The 21,186-nt window shown below is 38.9% G+C and overlaps 1 protein-coding gene across 3 annotated transcripts in view; it reads left to right on the top strand.

The window, feature by feature from the left end:
* Positions 1–7,213: 7,213 nt before the first annotated feature.
* Positions 7,214–21,186, top strand: part of doc2b (double C2-like domains, beta) — a 160,423-nt gene continuing 146,450 nt past the window's right edge. The window contains exons 1-5 of one of the 3 annotated variants that reach the window (XM_046838803.1): positions 7,214–7,389; positions 9,291–9,381; positions 11,485–11,628; positions 11,895–12,024; positions 15,994–16,080. In XM_046838803.1, coding sequence (XP_046694759.1) covers positions 9,305–9,381; positions 11,485–11,628; positions 11,895–12,024; positions 15,994–16,080 — 438 coding nt within the window. In that variant the 5' untranslated portion in view covers positions 7,214–7,389; positions 9,291–9,304. Of the gene's footprint in view, positions 7,390–8,157; positions 8,325–9,290; positions 9,382–11,484; positions 11,629–11,894; positions 12,025–15,993; positions 16,081–21,186 lie in introns of those variants that run through there. The other 2 variants (XM_046838802.1, XM_046838805.1) reach the window with 2 other exon arrangements.

Raw genomic sequence — 21,186 nt, 5'->3', positions numbered from 1 at the left:
CTTGTAGGACCCTTCTAAGGACCCTTCTATTCAGTACAGAAGCACTTTGCCTAACCCCATTCCTGCCCCAACACCATCCCCAATCCCATGTGCCACAAATAATGTGCAGCAAAGACGCAGAATGAGTAACAGCACTTATGTGTATTATCGTTTAAACATCGTTAGATTTTTTTTTTTCTGGTCTCACACGAAATATTCCTATTTTTAACATTTATTTCAATAGTTCAGTGGCATTCCTGATTTTGTTCGCTTTCTATTTGCTTTATCGTTTTTTTTTTTTGTTTTTTTTTAAGCTTTTGTATCCAGATGATCAGATTTCAGACAAATTGCATCTATAGAATAGCATGGAAAGCCAGCAGGTTGCCAGGTGGTGATTTATAATGTGTTTTTTTTTTTTTAAATCATACACTGCTTTTTGCCTATTTTTGTTGTAATGCTTAGAGTGTGTTCCAGCAGGTACAAGGTACAGTTTTAGAAAAATAAAAAATCTCCAAGAATTGAAGGCTCATGTTTTGATTTGGCAGGACGATGCAGCCTGGGTACCAGATTACTGGTTCATCAGCATTCGCGCACATAATTATATAACATATAAACATGAAATAGCTTAGTGGGTTTTCCTGTTTAAATCTTTAAATCACTCAGAAATTCAGTCCTGTTGTTTGTTGTAAATTACATATCATGTTCGTTTTTCAGTCTGACGCCCGGTTCTACCTATGAAATGCGATATCATTCTGTAACCCCTCACCCGTCTCTGTGCTCACTTTCAACAGTGGAATTAGAGAGATGACTAATGGTTTCAGCAGCTTTCGCTTTTCCTCGTTCTTTCAGTTTCTTTTCACTCGCAGTCACCGTAGTCAGGACTTATGGCGAACTATTGCTTTTGTAGACGTTTGTGGTTTATCAGGAGCCTGAAGCTCCAGGTTTAAACAAAAAAAAGTAACAACCAATCAAAAATCTCAACAGCAAAGCCAATTAGAACATGACAAATCAAGAAACATCTGCAGTTATTGGTGAGGCAGTAAACAGGAAGAGGAAAAGGAGTATCAATGAATCTATTAATAATTAGTATTTTTTTTAAGTATGCGGTTAACTTTGTATGATATGCATGACTTCTTTAAAAAAACAAAAAAAAAAAATTGAAATCCAAACGAAGTTAGAGTTTTCCCCCTCACCCCACAAGAATTAATCTTTACTATAATAACTATAATAACATCAAATTATTTTTGCTGGACCAGTTTGGATTTGGACTTAGAATGGTGTGCTCATGGCGTACGCTGTTTTGGTTTTTGGGGGTTTTTTTGGTGCATTTCTTCATTCACTCTTTATTTCTTCCTTTTTTAAAAATCCCATGTCTTTCTTTCAAACTAATGTGCACTTATCCTCCATGTACATTTCACAGCCCTAGACTGGATTTGAACTATGATGGCTAAGATTAGTTACTTTCTCTATAAGATACGATTCAGAAAAGCAATACTTCATCGTTAAGGCATTTTTGTTGTTGTTTTGCTTATATAAATTAATTTCCTGTCTGTGATCAAGATTTAAAATGTAATAACTTTTAAGGCATATCCAAAAAAAAGTTTGCAGAGGATAAAATTGTAAGGATTTTGTTGGATATTTTCTTGAAGCTATAAAAATTTTTTTTTCTTTATTTTATTGTTTTGGATCATATTGATCTGTCCCTTCTTTTTTCCTTTAAATGAAATGTATTCGTTACGCAATTCTACAATTTCAGTTACTTTTCGAATGCCTTTTATCCTCAGTTGATGTTCACAAGTGTGCGATGCCATGCAAAACTTTCACGTGTCTTAATGCATGATTGTAAATGTCCTACCTGCTGCCCCGTCCCTTAGAAGACAATCCTACTGTTTCCGTGCTGTATGTAAATTACTGTAGGCACACGCTTCGCTGAATAAAAATCAACCATTAAAAACGTGCCTGAACACGTGTCATGATTTTGGTTCTCTTGGGTTGTAAATTTGTATATATATTTACACACACATACATTTTATAGGCAAAAGTTTGTGGACATCTGACCGTACGATTTATGTGCTTTTCGAACATTTACTGTTAGAATAACCTCCATTCTACTGAGAAGATGTTCTACTAGATTTTGGAGTGTGCTTATGGAGATTTTTGCTCGTTCAGCCACAAGGGTGTAAGTAAAGTCAGGTACTGAGGTAGGTGATGTGAGGAGGCCTGGGTTACAATCAGTGTTGAGGTCAGAACTCTATAGTAGAAGATCTTCCAATAATGTTCATGGAGCTTGCTTTGTGAAAATGGGCATCGTCATGATGAAACAGGTTTGGGTTTTGTAGTTCATGTGAAGGGAAAATATCATGCTACGACATCCGAAGGCGTCCTATAGAATTGTTTGCCTCTAACTTTTTGGAAAGAACTACATGTAGTGTATACAGGGAGTGCAGAATTATTAGGCAAGTTGTATTTTTGAGGATTAATTTTATTTGAGGATTTAATTTGAACAACAACCATGTTCTCAATGAACACAAAAAACTCATTAATATCAAAGCTGAATATTTTTGGAAGTAGTTTTTAGTTTTAGCTATTTTAGGGGATATCTGTGTGTGCAGGTGACTATTACTGTGCATAATTATTAGGCAACAACAAAAACAAATTCATACCCATTTCAATTATTTATTTTACCAGTGAAACCAATATAACATCTCAACATTCACAAATATACATTTCTGACATTCAAAACCAAACAAAACAAATCAGTGACCAATATAGCCACCTTTCTTTGCAAGGACACTCAAAAGCCTGCCATCCATGGATTCTGTCAGTGTTTTGATCTGTTCACCATCAACATTGCGTGCAGCAGCAACCACAGCCTCCCAGACACTGTTCAGAGGTGTACTGTTTTCCTCCTTGTAAATCGCACATTTGATGATGGACCACAGGTTCTCAATGGGGTTCAGATCAGGTGAACAAGGAGGCCATATCATTAGATTTTCTTCTTTTATACCCTTTCTTGCCAGCCACGCTGTGGAGTACTTGGGCGTGTGTGATGGAGCATTGTCCTGCATGAAAATCATGTTTTTCTTGAAGGATGCAGACTTCTTCCTGTACCACTGCTTGAAGAAGGTGTCTTCCAGAAACTGGCAGTAGGACTGGGAGTTCAGCTTGACTCCATCCTCAACCCGAAAAGGCCCCACAAGCTCATCTTTGATGATACCAGCCCAAACCAGTACTCCACCTCCACCTTGCTGGCGTCTGAGTCGGACTGGAGCTCTCTGCCCTTTACCAATCCAGCCACGGGCCCATCCATCTGGCCCATCAAGACTCACTCTCATTTCATCAGTCCATAAAACCTTAGAAAATCAGTCTTGAGATATTTCTTGGCCCAGTCTTGACGTTTCAGCTTGTGTGTCTTGTTCAGTGGTGGTCGACTTTCTGCCTTTCTTACCTTGGCCATGTCTCTGAGTATTGCACACCTTGTGCTTTTGGGCACTCAGTGATGTTGCAGCTCTGAAATATGGCCAAACTGGTGGCAAGTGGCATCTTGGCAGCTGCACGCTTGACTTTTCTCAGTTCACGGGCAGTTATTTTGCGCCTTGGTTTTTCCACACGCTTCTTGCGACCCTGTTGACAATTTTGAATGAAACGCTTGATTGTTCGATGATCACGCTCAGAAGCTTGGCTATTTTAAGACTGCTGCATCCTCTGCAATATATCTCACTATTTTTGACTTTTCTGAGCCTGTCAAGTCCTTCTTTTGACCCATTTTGCCAAAGGAAAGGAAGTTGCCTAATAATTATGCACACCTGATATAGGGTGTTGATGTCATTAGACCACACCCCTTATCATTACAGAGATGCACATCACCTAATATGCTTAATTGGTAGTAGGCTTTCCAGCCTATACAGCTTGGAGTAAGACAACATGCATAACGAGGATGATGTGGTCAAAATACTCATTTGCCTAATAATTCTGCACTCCCTGTATGTATAACATTTTGACCGGTAAAGTGTATAGCACTGATTATCTCTTCTTTATGGCACCTGTTACTGGGTGCGATATATGTAAGCCACTCAAAGTTGATGTGTTTAAAGCAGGAAAAATGGGCGTAAGGTTTTGAGCGAGTTTGACCAGAGCCCAATAGTGATAGCTAGACGACTGGATGAGAGCAGCATCTCCAAAACTGCAGTTCTTGTGAGCTGTTCCTGGTCTGCAGTGGTCAGTATCTATTAAAAGTGGTTTGAGAAAGGAACAGTGGTGGTCATTGGTGGCCGACGTTCGTTGATGTAGCTCAAATTGCTGAAAAGTTAATGAGGTTAATGCTCGATGGGTTCAGGACTGTTTTGGCAGAAAAAGGGGGACCGACACAACATTAGGCAGGTGGTCATAATGTTATGCTTGATGGATGTATTTTGTAAAAGATCAAGCCATGTCAGAAAAGCTGATTCTTTTGTTATTATGGACAGAAAATGATGTTCCTGTTATCCAAGATCTAATCTGATCCCACAATAAAATAGCATGTCCCATTAGAGGAATGACGAGAGCAAAAAAAGAATGCCTTAAAGCCAAGGTCTAGTCTGGCTGTAGTGGTGCACTAGGGAATGCCATGTGCACTTCATAGCCACTGGCTTGGAGCTAATTAGATTTTCAGGCAAGAATGAAATCAGTGGCTGCTCATATCAGTCTACCTGAAACAGAGAAGGTAAAGTGTGACCAGGAAATAAAGTTATTGAAGAGAATGTTTGTAATCACCCTGTTGTTTAGGTTGTGAGACTGATTGCAGTGGGATCGAGATGCCTGGTATGCCTGACACACGCTTTACTACCACAGCAAACAAAAAACATGTCTAGACTAACAGATTTGCCTAGCAACTGATGGGCTGGAGTCGTTCTATAACCAAAAACACACCTGTGCTTTGTTTACCTAATACGCTCATCTTCCTAATAGGCTACATTTAAAACAGAATTTGCATAACTTACATTTACAATGTACCTCAGACTTTTCTCATTAGAGATACATTTAGTTATGAATTAAAAAAAACATTTATATCCATAATCTATTTCACTCTGTAAAGCTGCGTTGGGACAATGTTCAATATCAAAAGTGCGATATATATTGAATTAAGTGGTAGAACTCAAGTGTCCTGACAGAACTTTGACCTCAACCCAACTCAACCTTTGGCCTTTCCAACTGGAACACCAGGATATTATCAGTGCTCGATCTCACCAATGCTCTTTTTTTCAATAAACACAAATCCACATAATCTTGCTCCAGAAGAGTGAAGCTTACACTTCATAAATAATATATTTTGATGTTCAACAAGCAAATCTGAACATTACTATCAAGTGTAAGTGACTCAGACCAGAAGCAAACAGCTCCAGAAGATAAATCAATGATTGAACTAATGTTTCTATGTTTAATATAACCTTTATGTGGCAACCTAGGACTGATTTATACTTTTGTGCTTGCATGTTTCCTAGCATATGCAGTTAAAGTAAAGTTTATGGTCCAACATTATAACATTTAAAAGGCATGTGCACTAAGGACGAGTGTTCGTTAGGCACAGCTCTCCAACAAGACTTGACGACACAAATGGCTGTTTTTTTCCCCATCCATTTACATTTATGGCATTTGGCAGACACCCTTATCCAGTGCGACTTACAATTAACTCATTCTGAGCAGTTCAAGGTTAAGGGTCTTGCTTATGGGCCCAGCAGTGGTGGGATTTTAACTCATTACCTTTTGTTTAGAAGTCCAAGATCATAACTACTTAGCTACCCCTTCCATTTTTAGATACATTTTCTATGAGTCTTACAGCTTACAGTGGTGCATATTGCAACCTAACCTTAATAACCTTGTATAACAATCATTTTAAATATATTCAATGTCAATATTGTGAGAAAAGAATCCATATTTAAAAACATAGTTAAATTCTGGTTTACTTTATAAAATGCAAACCAATGACACATCACAATCTTTTATCTATTTATGTGTTATGTATTTAAAGTGAGAAATGTCATCATTACCTCAGGCACCATGTCATCCTAAATGCCTGATTATACTGTACATTATATTTAGACTTGGAAATGTATGGTAACATAGTAATAAAACCTTCACTCTGAAATTTAGATTTCGCAACATTTTGCTACATGAGGTGTGGTTTTACCTTCTAAACCCAGAGTAAGTTTCTCAGTCTTTATAGTGGCATCTGGTCAAAAAGCATTCCCCCTTTAAAGTGTTACCTACATGATATATTTTACTTCAGAAACCCAAAATGATGTGCTTTACCTTAGAAACCCTTCATGGTAAATTTTACCTGAGAAACCCTACATGAAACATTTTACCGATCATTTACCCTAAATGATCACATTTACCTCGGTAAACCCAACCTGCTTTTTTTTTTACCTCAAAATCCAATTATGTATTTTTACTTCATAAACCCTACATAAGAAATTTTACCTTAGAAACCCTATATTATGTATTTTACCTCAAAAACCCTACATAATATAATACATGTTTACCTGAAAAACCATACATGATTTTACCTCAGAAACACGTTTTTTTTTTAAACCTAGAAACCCTTCATGGTGTATTTTACCTCTAAACCCCTCGACAAATTTTACTTTGTATTTTATAAAAATTTGTTGGTTTTTTTACTTACAAAAAATGTCACATTAGAAAACCCTACATGATGTATTTTACCTCAGAAACCATACAAGATACATTTTTTATTTCAGAAAACCTATTTTTTCTCTATGTTGAGGTTACGTTTTCTCAAAAAACACTAATAAAATCTTTTTTTATTCTTATGTAAAATTAGCACCTGCTTTTGAATCTCATTATTGCTGAGATTAGATGATGTGAAGAGTCCACCAGACAGGTCCTGGGGTCATTTGTTACTATAGAAACCCATTGTTTGGATTATAAGGTCGGAACTACAGTGTGTTAGTGAGAAATATTGTTATAATTCTAACAATAGGCAACTTAATTTCCCGGCAACAAATTTGTCGTAAGGCTTACATTGTGTGTATTTAACAGATAAGCATGTTACTGCAGACTCAGTACACAGAATGAGAAGTCACTGTTCATGGGCCAGTAGACGTAAAGTTGATGACGTTTCCCTGCTCTCCTAGGAAACCTGTTGAGTATCTGGGAGGGAACACAGAGCAGGAGGAGGGGGCACTGGTGTAACATTACTTTTTTTTTTCCCCTCTCACTTATTTGCAGAGTTGAAGATAACGTAGTGTGTCTATTGGCTGAGGCAGACCGTGCTTCCTTTCACTCTGGAGGATCTACGGGATCTATGTGTTTTGTGTTACACCTGCTGCCTTATTGTATGTCCCTAGGTTTGACCTGTGGGGGTGTATGTGTGTGAGTTGCTAAAAGGAAGACAGCGTCCTGCTTTGACAGGTAAGGAATCTCGCAAGGTGAGACTGTTAATCTTCAGGCTTCAGGAAGAGAGTAGGAGTGTCTTGGATCTCCAGGTTTTGCTTCGCTTTTACTTGTTCTCCTTCTTCTGCCTGCAGCGTTTAAGGATTTGTGAGAAAGTTGAGCTCTTTCACCTGTACGTGAACCTCCGTGCAGCCAAAACTAAAGTTGTACAGAGAGTCAACCTTGTAATTGTGTGGGTTCTTGTATAGATCGAAAATAATGTATAGATCGACAATAATCAGTGTGCATATTGCATAGGTTATTATAGAAATCCACAATATTTTGCACGGTGCTTTAAAAGTTTGAAACATTTGCTGCTTGGGACTACGGGTTGAAAGAAACCTGTATGAAGTTGGTGGTTAGATGTTTTCCATGTTTATTTGATAGAGGTTTAACATTGTTCAGTTTTTGTATACATCAGTATACATCAAAAGAAACCAAAGCACTCCTCTTGTGCAGCACTAAGATCGATGGCTGCTAATTCAAACAAAACAAAGACAATGGAGCTGTCTTTCAATTTTAATATGGATTGGCTTGTGGCTACTCAAGACACCCCCCACCCCCCTGGACCAAATGAGATCACGGTGACACACAGCACCCAGATTTAAAGGCCAGGTCAATGGTAATCGCTTTAAACCAGGCTCACGTAAAAGGGAAGTGTATCTTTAGGGGCCACTTGGCTGCAGTGCATTTTAATCACAGCTGCCAGAGGAGGAACAGGATGTTTTAAAAGGACTGTTCTACCATCATGTGACTGAGCTCAGGCACAGAGCTGGGCTGATCTGAGACCAGGACTGGCTCAGGCTTTGGATGTGGATGAGGAAATCTCCTCGCAGATCAGACTCAGGATTTCGGGTGTCGTTTTTCCTTCTTTCTGTTTGTGTTAGAGTTTGGCACACTGGTCCCTCTGGGAGGTAAATGGTTTTCTTTCTTGTTTTCTTTGTTGTTGCATGTCTTTGTTTGGCCACAGCCTGTAAGTAGATTTTCTTGGCATGGGAAAGGTGCATGGAGATTGTCCCAAGACTGCTGGTTCATGTTCTAAGGATTGTATTTTCTTACCTCTTAAAAATAAACATGGATCAGGAAGGTTTCTGGAAGTTGACAAGCATCTAATGGTAGCTAAATTGCTGTAGTTGTCTACCCCCCTTACAATCAGCTGTGTGAACAGTAGAGCTGTACAAAGAGCATTAGGTCGCATGGAAATGTAAACAACTGTAGTTGCACGGTTGTAAACGACGTTTGTGTGTGTGGAAGAAAGCACAGGTGTTTTTTTTCATTACTTCTTGAATTACAATCTAGCTATTAATACTGTAGCAATTTATATATGTATATATTTATTCTCTGGTCTTGTTTGTTATTTATCAACTTTTTTAAGTTTGTCTGTTTTTTTTGACTCTGCAGAACCAGGAACAACTGTTAAGACTCCAGCCGTGGGTTATTTTTTTAAACACAAAGCACATCTAAATGCAAACAAATCCTCATTGAGTTTTGACTCTGTTGTTTATTAAAATCCGCCAAGTCCTGTTTGTGATAAGGTCACGCAACAGATCTGAACGGACGTGCCCGAGTGCTGAACAGCTGTGCAGCTTTTGTTCGATGTGGAAAATGCACGGTGGCAGTGTCACGGCTAATTGCTGCCCTGAGGCAACGATCTAACATTGTTGCCTTCCAAACTGACTGACATTAATAGTGAAAGCTCCATGCACTGTTCACTTGCTCCAGAACCTGTCACAAAAAGTGAATCAATTTCTTTCATACAGTCTTCATTACAGGAAAGCAAATACAAGGACTCGCAGGGTCTATCTCTGTTTCATTTACAATGTTTGAAGAAGGCTTAACAGTGTAAAATGTTCACGTGTGTGTACTGTTTTGTGTTACAGTGTCTACTTGAGGTATGACCAACACCATGTTCGGCAGCGGGAACCACCAGTGGGTTTGCCCTAATGACCGACAACTTGCTCTGAGAGCCAAGTAAGATATCAAACTTGTAGGATTGTATTTAGTGGGGAAGTTTTTAAGTGAAACTGACCCCTGAAACTTGGAATTCCTACTTCTAGAAACTGTCCCTCTCCATAGTTCAGCTTATGATTGTCCACATGAATCACTATACACATACAGTAAATGGACCAATCAATTAGGACACCTGTCATTTCAAACCATATGTGGGTTATCCCAAAACAGTTATCTCAACATTGAAGGCACCCAATTGTACAGGATGTCTTTTTACTTTCACTTCAACTAGAAAACCCAAACCTGTTCCAACATGACAAGGCCCTTGTGCACGGAGCCAGCTCCAAGAAGATATGTTTTACATGGGTTGGAGTGGAAGATCTCCTACAATGAAGACCTGACTTCAATCCTGTTGAACACCTTTGAGATGAATTGGAACGCTGACTGCACCCCCAGACTCCTCACATCACCTACATCTGTACCTGATGTTACCAACACCCTTGTGGCTGAGCACAAATCTCCACATGCTCACTCCAAAATCTAGTGGACCATCTATCCCACAAGAGTGGAGGTTATTATAAAAAATGGGGCTTAAATATGGAATGGGATGGTGGAAAAAACATATATAAATCTTATGGTCAGGTGACCACAAACCTTTGTCTTTATAGTGTACAGTAATCCAGCCATTTATCGTGGTGGTTACATTCCAAAACCACCCCAACATTTTAAATTTTATTAACATTTGACCTCATTTTATAATAAAAAATAATATTTATATTAATAAATTTCATTAATTTAACATAAAACTACATGAAAACTATGTTTTTTGGTCTATCGTGCTATCCACGAGAGACCGGGAAAATCAGCTAAACAAAATAGTTATGTCGCTGATGTTTTAATATGTTTTCCATGAATAAGTATTATAATTATTCACAATAGTATATTCTCTTTATTTCATAACTTTTCTCTCAGTTGCACTGCTTTAAGTGGTGTATTTTTAGGAGTTTCAATAAAATTAGATTTCAGCCATCACATCAGGTTAGAATCTGCCTTTAGGCCTTCAGAATTAACGTTGCAGGCAAGTGTAGCATAAAGTACATGTTGCTTGAGGCTGTTGTTTTAACCAATCGGAATTTGAGTTGACAATACCGGGGCCATCTAGCTGGCATACAATAACGTTGGCATTTTCACGTCCTTTGATATGATGGTCAGAGATTGCACTACTCAGCGCTTGCAAACAGCATCTGTAGCAAACTGCACAAGACTTAAAAGCCATTTCTTTCATTCCACAACAGCTGACAGAGGAGAGGAAATTGTTTTGGTCGCAGATATACTTTTTCAAGATGGACTTTTCAAGAAAAGCTGCACATCGTGAAGAAAGTTTGGCCAAAACAGTAAAAAACCCAAAATTTTCCTTCATTTTAAATGCATGGAAAACCCGTGGTCATTTTATGAGGTTAATATTCATGCTTCTGCTAGAGATGATGTATGCGGGTGGTACAGCTGTGGCTACAGTGAATGGAGACTTGTTAAAATGTATCATTAGGGTTTCTTGCTTTAGTAATGGCATTCATTCTTGCTGTATGAGATACCTGTCTGGTATATAAGTCTCAGTTATACTGCATTTCTTTATAATATTGATGGTTTCTTTAGTCATTGTGCCATAATGACGATATCGAGAGGTGGATTGATTCAGGCAGGACACCACTGAAGGCCTTGGTGTGAAATGCATGGCACCGACACTGGTGTATTAGTTAAGGTTAAATCTATAACTGTGATCATGCAGTTCTCAGAAAGTAAAAACGTCACAAACGTATCATCACTAACACTAACACTTTTTAATATGCGTTACACATTAATGCAGGTGTCATTCATCATCTGAGGTTCCCATGATGTCATGTCAAGATGGCACCACTGAAGTCTAGACGCTCTTTTTTCATATCTGTCTACATCTATCTGTGAACACCACTTGCCATCATGTAGTTGGTTGCTGTCTTATGGCTACATTGCATTCTGGAGCTTTGAGTCCATTGGATTGCTCATTATAACAATATTAAACATGGTTAAAAATTAGCAATCAATTATTACAATTAGAACGTATATTTTTGACTACTTATTTAACAGACTACACACGGGCTGGTCGGTGCACACGTACCAGACGGAGAGGCAGAGAAAAACACAGGTGCTAAACAAGAGGGAGCTGGACATCATCATGAGCGTCATCCACAGAGCCGAACAACTCGACCTGATCGAGCAACACAGAATCGGGTAGGAATATTATCTTATCTGGGAATATTGTACCTTCATCTTATACTCTCTCACTCTGCTTGTGTAGCTGCAGTGTTTTGACGTAGACCATCTTTGTATCTACATCAGCAGTACTACTGTTGGTAAAGGTTATGACCTTTAATTTGTGCAGGCAGAGTTTTATGATGGATCCCGGAATATCAATGCCAGTATATCGTCCATGCGTCTATCTGATCAGCGTCTGTGCTTGTTCTACACATAAAAACTACATGAACTGTGCTTCGCAGGCGTTTAATGGATCGTTTGGAGAACATGAGGAGGTCAGCGGTGGGGAACGGCCTGTCTCAGTGCCTGCTATGTGGAGAGGCTCTGGGCCTGCTGGGAACTCCTTCAGTCCTCTGCTTTGACTGCTGCAAGGTACAACACAACCATTGTTTTCCTATGCTGCAAGATTGTTCACTATCTCAGTTCACAATATTTTCGCACGACCCCTGGGTTTTGAGATAAGAGCAGAATGGGAAATGGAAATTCTGGCTGGTTTGTTTAATGATTTGCCACAGAATGATGTGAAGGGTTCTGGGACGAAACGGAAAACCCGGGCCGTGAGTGTCCGCCACTTTTTGTTTAGAAGGTTTATTTTGACTGACATGGCTGAACCATTCCCAAAGCCTGTCAGCAGACAAGGATCATTTCTTATTTACTTACCACGTACTAATAAACTCTTATCTTATAATATAGGTTTAAAGACTAGATTCCAGAGATATTCTAAACTATTCCAAAAAAATATTATAATTATTATCATCAAAGAAATACACTGTATGGACAAAAGTTTGACACCTGGTCAAAGATTGGTATGTTCTTGTTCAAATATCCCACCTCACATTTAGTCCCTTTTTGCTCTTAAATGAAACTTCACTCATCCTGGAAGATGTTGCACTAGATTTTGGAGTGGGCTTGAGGAGAGTTGTGGTCATTCAGCCACATCAGTATTAGTAAAGTCAGGTCATGATGTAGGTGATGTCAGGAGGCCTGAGGTGCAGTCAGGGTTCCAATTCCTCCCAAAGGTGTTTAGTAGGGTTGAGGTCTGAACTCTATAGCAGGCCACTCAAGATCTTCTGCTCCACCCCACGTAAAGCATATCAGCATCGTCATACTGTAACAGGTTTGGGTCTCCTAGCTTAAATGAAGAGAAATTTTTATGCTAATGCATCCAAAGACATCTTGTATCAATTGCGTGCCTCCAATTTTGTTGTTTGGGAAAAGAACCACAAAGGGCTGAAAAAGTCAGGGGTCCCGATACTTTTATTTATTTAGTTTTAACGGAAATAAACAAAAAGTAGTATAAATGTATTTGAATAAGAAAATAATAGCATCTTTTAATTAAAAGGTAATGAATAAATATGACGGGTACAAAATCGAGGTTAAAGTACAAAGCAATTAAATAATACAAATGTAATGCAAGCGAGTAAAATGGCGAAAATAAAAAGGTAATAAATGATCTAAATCAAATCGGTTATAGACGGCGCCCTGAACATTTATTGCCAATGATCCAGATCTTTGTTATTTATCATAACAAAATGTAATAAACAGTGCAGCACTAGTCACTATATTTTGTTCAAAATATATATTTTGTTTAATGATGTTCAAAAGTGTGTTTCGCTTGCTGGATTTCAGCAATTTTTTCAATTCGATTCTAAATCTTGTGGGAATTCAGTCTGACAGAAATCACAAAAAATATAGGAAGTGTACGCATGTGGTCAAAGTATATTTAATATATTAAGAGATATATTTAGTAACTAATTTAGAATTGTAGAACAGACACTACACAAAGCATCATATGATACAGGAATATTGTAGATTCTGACCAAACCTTCCTGAATTTTGTACATAATTAGGCATAATTAAAAATATATATAGTAACAGAGTATAAAGAAAACAGTGCTTTTTTCTGGACCTTTTTTCGTCTTTTTCATGCAGTAGCACTGAATGTCCATTAGCTGGCAGCCGAGAGCTAAAAAATAAAAACCCACTCGTCTGTTTTAGTTTATGTTTGTCTGACGCGAGTGGGTAGTTCCACCAACAGGGGGCAGTATGCTTCCAAATTACGAACCAAACCCTATTCTCTGCTCAATATGTTAAGATTCGGGATTTGTTTCGGTGATTTATGAATTCGCTTTGGGGTCAGTGGGGGCAGATGGCAAGAGTGATTCAGCATAACACACACTCTCATTTGTTGTTGAAGTACTTAAAGACAAAACCTGACCACACATTTGGCCTGCCTTAGTAAATAGATGTGTTTAAAGCCCCCTTATCTGTATTTGCTAATATAATATATATGTATATCATTTACCACAACACTTGCAACTGATGATCTCTTACAAACAAAGAACCCAAAATAACACCCAAAAGAACTCAGCATCAAATGTTTTTAGGTTTTCACACCACCTATAGTTTTTGTTGTGTTTGAATCTTTCCTGCTACTGAGAGTCACTGAAATCACATTTTTCCAACCATAGCCTTTATTGGCACCCTAGGCGAGATTCATATTGTCAACGCCCAATGCCTTCCCCTACACCCCCACCCCCCACACCATACAAATCGCTCACAACTTTCCAAAAAAAAAAGGATAAACAATTTTTATTCATCATTGCAATATTGCCTGAATTTAAGTATGTCAACATAAACTGTATATTAAACCTCAGCAGAAGAACAGGTAAATAATTGAAATGGGCGAGGGGAGTGGAAGGGTAGGGATCGCTCACTGGCGCCCCCCGCCACCCGGTTGCGCCCTAGGCTGCTGCCACATTATTAGCCGACTGGATACTTGCATAAATTTCAATACTAAATTAGACTAGTACAGTAATGTACCATAGAAAATGGAAATATTTTCCCGGAAGTGATGAATTATGAGATTATAAGATCTCTAAATAGTTTTTTTTATGTTTTAATATACACTATTTCAGTGGTATCTATGATACAAAGAGACAGGTAGAAAAAGCTGTGATTTCAGCTGTACTTTAAACATGACCTTTTGTAAACACAGCTGAAATGTGGGTCCGCCATCGCTTGTCATTCAGAGCCTAAAGAAATTATGAGAGGCATTCACGCTCTGTGTTAGGATTCCTTTTTTGGAGCTTTGTGGAAAATTGAAGAGCTTTCTGAGTGGCCTCTCTCTCTCTCTTTCTCTCTCTCTCCAGCTCTCTTACTTTCAATCCGTTTCCCTCTCTCAGTGCAGCATAAATACACAGGACTCCTAGAAGAAAGAATAGTAATTACCTTATGCTTTTGTCTTTCAATATGGAAAGCTTGATTAAAGGTTCGTTCTTTTTTTAAACCCCATTTACGATTACGTTTGAAATCGTTCGGCAATTTCAATTTATTCTTGGACTCCGATCCACTAGAAGCCATTTCAATATCCTCTGGTAATTCATTTTCTTTTAGTAAGGATTTTTGCCAGCATTGGAAGATATATATTATTATATATATGGTTCAATAATCAATGGGAAATTATAGGGCTGGGAATGTTTGACCACTTCATTGTTTGTGTGTTGGATATTTTCCAGCCTGTTTGATTAAAACCCTTTGAAAAAGCATGTGACATAAGGTTTATCGATCCCATGAATTACTTCATCACAGTTTAGAAATGGAACAGCGTTTCTATTTGGATTTAAGTGCAGGAATGTAGACATGTCTCTGTGCAGCTCTTAGACAATGCATTTGTTGGATTTATTGTTATGCTTTGTACAGGTAACATCTGAATAGAGAAATTCCAGAATTTGTAGCCTCCAAAAAAAAAAAAAAGCAGTGTACTGAGCCACAGACCGACCTCATGCTATTGTTAAGATTTTGCTTAATCGCCAAAAAAAGTACCGAAATTAAAAATTCGTTAAAATTGTGGTCAAAGTAGCCACTAGCCTTTATATCCACCACATGCCAATTCAATTCAATTCAATACATTTTTATTTGTATTGTGCTTTCAACAATGAACATTGTCTCAAAGCAGCTTTACACAGATAATGTGGTGATAAAAATGTTGTTTATAAGTGTAAGTTTGTCCCTGATGATTGAACGGTGGCGACTGTGGCAAGGAAAAACTCCCTGAGACGGCATAAGGAAGAAACCTTAAGATGAACCAGACTCAAGAGGAAACCCATCCTCATTTGGGTTGCACCAAATGTCCATTGCCAATCAAACCTTGTGGGGCGGAGTGAAGCCAGTCAATACTCCTGATTGATAAGGAATGGAGTGTGATTCAAATTAGTCCAATCGAGCTAAAATTTGGTCAAGAAAGATGTCAGCCGTTCAGCTTTCATCAAGCTTTTCACATGGTTTTTGTTTAGGAGTGTTGATAAAAATGCTTCATTTTATGGTTTCTTTTTTTTTCAGAAAGTGTGTACCAAGTGTGGAATCGAGACCGCATGCAGCCAGAAGAGAGCTCAGTGGCTCTGTAAGATCTGCAGTGAACAGAGAGAGGTAAGGCCACAATCTGTTGTCCAGATCCAACGGGGGGAAACTGTTTCACTGCAATTTGCAAAGGCTACTGAGGTTAGTGGGGATGGTTAATGAGGATGGGTATGGAAAACACATGAAAAGTGTTCAATACATCCATTGTGACAGAACCTGAATAGACACATGCCAATACTCGAGCACTCCACGTCCGTTAGAAATCGAAGAGGCGCACGTGAAACCCATGTGAAATGACACGCCATGATTCATGTTGATTGCGGTCGTTGAGAGCGCATGCATTTTACATGTCCTGAGAGGAATTTGAAAGGAAATTTAAAACCAGTCAAGGCAGCGTGAATCGATTAGGCCAAGGAGATTCCTTTCGTTTGACCTGGACGTCCAGATATTTTTTGAGGAGCATCCACCTTTCTCATGATGATATGCAGCTATTGTGTTTTTTAGAAATCCTGGTCAAATTAACATTTCTAGGAGAATTTTCCGGGGCAGAGCATCCAGACTATGTGAGTGCCACATTCACAGATGTGCTACAGTTGTCGGCTAAGCAATGGCAGGAAAGCAAAAAAAGTGTCGAGTGATTTTGAGCTTCACTCATGATGTGTATGTTTTGATCTTTGTGTTTCGTGTCTGTTGCATTGCCTCATTTTTTGATCCAAAATGGAGCCTAACCAAGTCGTTATTGAGCTCCTGTTTAATGGTTGCTCTGTTATTTCAAAGCATCCAGAGCACTGAAAATTTTTGTATTTTTTCCAATATATTTCCAAATTGTTGACAGCATTTGGCCCAATTTTGGTCAGAATTGGTCCATAGGCCCTCAGCAATCAGTATGCTAAATTTCACATATGGTTCCATGGGCAGTTAAAATCAAACTATCCAGTAGAATGAGAAATAAATAATATTAAAACTAATAATAATTATTATAATAAAGGTAAAATAACAATGTGGTGCCTGCAAACTTTTTTTTAATGAGTTTTAGACAAATAAATAAAAACGCAGCTAAAATTAGGCTATTTATCTACACCCTGTTTACATCATACCACCGAAGCAATGCTGATAACACTATGCAAAGCAAACTAACCTTTTTTAGGATGGATGTGCATACCATGTTTGGTGACTTTTTATTTCTTTTGCTTTTTTTTGGTGCACAGGGTAGGGCTTCAAACCCAAATTCATCACTTATCATACAAATCAGCAGATTAGTGATTTTGTGTGCATCAGGACGGATCTAGTTTAGATATAACAGGTGGATTTTGATGAGCCACAGTTTGACACAAGTCCAGCTCTTTCATTAGACAAGCTGAGTGCAGAATGTTACTGCTGTGGGGCTCTAACACACAGTCTTTCACAAAAGCATGGTTAGTGTGTAAAACTTGCCCAAGCATATGAAGGAATATGATTTATAGGCTGGGGATTGTGCTGTGTGCAAAATCGCAGGGCGGTTGATTTCAGGCAAAATTTAATTGTTGGTTTTCCAATAAACAAAATAATTACAAGAACACAAGAACAACACAAGAACAATATACAGGCAAAAGTATTGGGACACCTGACTTTCAAAGTCATTTGTGCTTTTTTTTCCCAGACTGTTATCTCAAAGCAGAAATTGTACAGGATGTCTTTGGATGCAGTAGCTTGAAATTATCCCCTCACATCAACTAGAAGACCCAGAACCTGTTCCAGTATGACAATGCTCCTGTGCACTAAGCCAGCTCTATGAAGATATGGCTTGGAGTGGAAAATATTCTGCTATAGAGCCCTGACCTCAACCCTATTAAACACCTTTAGGATAAATTGGAATGCTGACTGCACCCCAGGTCTCCTCATCTACATCAATACGTGACTTTACCATTGTGTCTGAATGAGCACAAATCATCACAAGCGCTCCCCAACATCAAGTGGAATATCAGAGGAATTTATATGAGCATATTGGGACTAAATATACTTTTGACCAGGTGTCCACAAACTTTTGGCAATATAGTGTATGTAAGCTGCCATTGTTGTGGCAGCAGGGTGGTGATCAAGGGCTTAGAAAACTTTTTAACAAAACCATGCAGAGGTGTGTGATGCTTTCCTCACTTCCTCCAGCTCCACCCTGCAATCACAAACAGGACCTCGATTATGCCCCCACTGTAACAACCCTAGAACTACAATAATTTCAATGCAACGAGGCTGCCTCTGTGTCATTAGCCACAATATTGCTCAACATTAAATGCATAGAATTAGAAGCTCGATTCTGATTGGCCACAAGGTGGTGATTCATTTTTAGAACTGTGACATCTGCAAGTCCCAGGTTTATATGTTATACAGATGGACACCAACATGACAAACTTCTTCTTCTTCCTCTTTCGGCTTCTCCCATTAGGGGTCGCCACAGCGGATCATCCGTCTCCATACTACTCTGTCCTCTACATCTGCCTCTTTCACCCCAACCACCTGCATGTCTTTCTTAACCACATCCATAAACCTCCTCATTGGTCTTCCTCTTTTCCTCCTTCCTGGTGGCTCCATTGTCAGCATTCTTCTATCGATATACCCCATGTCCCTCCTCTGCACATGTCCACCATCTCAATCTCGCCTCCCTCACCTTGTTTTCAAAACGTCCTACATGCGCTGTCCCTCTAATAAACTCATTTTTAATCCTGTCCATCCTCGTCACTCCCATTGAAAATCTCATTACAAACATGACAAACACGGCACATAATAAGCGTTAATGGAAAGCGTCTCCAGTGTCAGTTCTTTGCACCAGTCCAAGTTAAAGCTGTTTGAAGTTTTCTGGCATAAAAAAAAAGAGTTTCAGTCCCTCATATGATTTAGATAAATGTAAATCATATCCTTGTATGCTATATATAATATTCTATACATAAGGATCATATCCCATAGATTGTTTCCAAACAGCAATGCTGAAAACATTTCAGTAATGTACAGTGTATGAAAAGTGTGACTTGAATGCAAACTAGGATGCTTGTGCAGAAAATATGTAAAAAATATTTACTTGAATAACAACTGGATGTCTGTGAATACAAGGAAACAAGGAAATGTAGCACGCTTTCGGTTGTACAACGATGAATATTTGACTTGCAAAATCTTTTTTTATGTACTAGAAAAATATATGATATTATTATAATTTAAATTATATTAATCCCTTTTGAGTTACTTGAGACGCTGTATTAAGAAGTGTGCCACAATATGACTGACATGGTACTGACAAATCTTAACACAGATAGACATATAATGAAAGCCTCTTGTCAAAATGACTGTTCTTGCCTGGATTTGAGAAGAGATTACGATCCCCCTGCTGCTCTTGCTCTGAGCAGGGATGTCTTATTTTGTCAAATTCCTCCGGTTGTCTTTTGAGGCTATAATGAATAGATTCTCTTTAGAGGTCTTCCTCGCCCTGCCGAGGCTTCCTATAGATACAGAGTTCAGACTTTTTTGTAAAGTTCCATTTTTACACGCTTCAAGGTTTCGTCCATGAATTCCTTGCTTGATGAGGAATCGAGCAGGCGGCTCTGCTTTGAGCTCGCTTTCTGCGACTGCCATGCTTTGAAAAGGTCAGCGAATTATTTGCTTACGGGTGTAATGAAATACAAGTTTGGCGAGTGATAGGATTTGTGTCTCCATAAATATATATAAGGCCACAGCAGTGGTATTACTTGCATTTGCTTTTTGTGGCATTAAGGAGTAGCACAGGAACACATTTTTTAACACCTCGATGGAAGTTCAATTGAAAACTTAATGTATTGTTGGTAAAATATAACCATTAAACAAAGGACGTTCTATTCAGTTTATCGAGACGATTGTTTCTCCGTGAACGTTTCAATGTACAATGTGTTCGATTTCTGAGTCTGAGGAATATAAAACCGTCAAATTGTAGCGAACTCTCACATTGTTTTATGGAGTCAAATTGTGAAGTTTTTTAGTACATCAATCAGTCATTACTTTAGGTTCCCTGGTGGTCTAGTGGTTAGGATGCGGCGCTCTCAGCGCTGCGGCCCGGGTTCGATCCCCGGGCAGGGAACCAACCCCAGCCATTAGGGTTGCACAAGCCTTAGTGCCGGTCCCAACCCCGGATAAATGGGGAGGGTTGCGTTAGGAAGGGCATCCAGCGTAAAAACATGTGCCAAATCAAACATGCGAACCCCTAATGGGAGAAGCCGAAAGAAAGTTTAATCAGTCATTACTTTATGAGCTACAGTACTTCGTCTGCTGAATTAGACTACAAGGGCCAGCCTTCGCTCCCCATGTACATCAATGTATCAGGACAAAATGTCCACTTGCTGCCTATAAGACCCCACCCACTAACAGGTGCCATGATGAAAAGATAATCAGCATTATTTACTTCACTCTCATTATGTTATAACACCATAATATTATGCCTGGTCTGTGTATTTCGAGTTAAACCTGGTAGAACCCAATTTTCCCAGACACCACAGCGTTCCAATGGATTTTGGAATCATCATGTTTATTTTCTTTGGATCATTTAGTATAATAAACTCACCAACATGATGTTCTGTTCACCGACTAAACTTGGCACTTTACGTGTACATGTACACGCATGCATGTAGAGCAGCAACATAGGACGTCTAGTCCATTTCTGAACCAGCATCAGTTTGATTCACTAGGTTTGCTTCAAGGCTTTGGTTTTCCACTCCACTGTTTGCAGCTAGGTACATCTCTTTTTTTTCAGGTTTTTAGCAAAGGGCAGGTCATGGGATTTTGCCCTTTGATGATATACCCAATCTATCACCCTTGCGCTCGCATGGTAGTAGCGTCCATGCACTCTTGTTTGTCCTAGAGGAGTGCTTGCTGGTTAAAGTTGGTGTTGGGACAGACGATTTGAAGGGTATTTCTTTGATGCCTTGTATAGGTGCCTTTGGTCTGCTACAATGGCTCAGGACCATTCAATCACCTATCACTGCACACCTCAACAATGATGAACTGTAATGAATAGACATTCGTTGCCACCCAGATGAGGAGGGGTTCCTTCTTATGTCTGGTTCCTCTCAAGGTTTCTTCCTCAGGGAGTTTTTCCTCTCCACAGTCACCACTGGCTCACTCATTAGGGACACCTCATACATTCTTCATTACCGCTTTATCCATCTAAAGCTGCTTTAAGAC

The sequence above is a fragment of the Silurus meridionalis genome, chromosome 25 (assembly GCF_014805685.1).
Source record: "Silurus meridionalis isolate SWU-2019-XX chromosome 25, ASM1480568v1, whole genome shotgun sequence".
NCBI classification, from domain to species: Eukaryota; Metazoa; Chordata; class Actinopteri; order Siluriformes; family Siluridae; genus Silurus; species Silurus meridionalis.
This window is presented reverse-complemented; position numbering and strand designations above follow the sequence as displayed.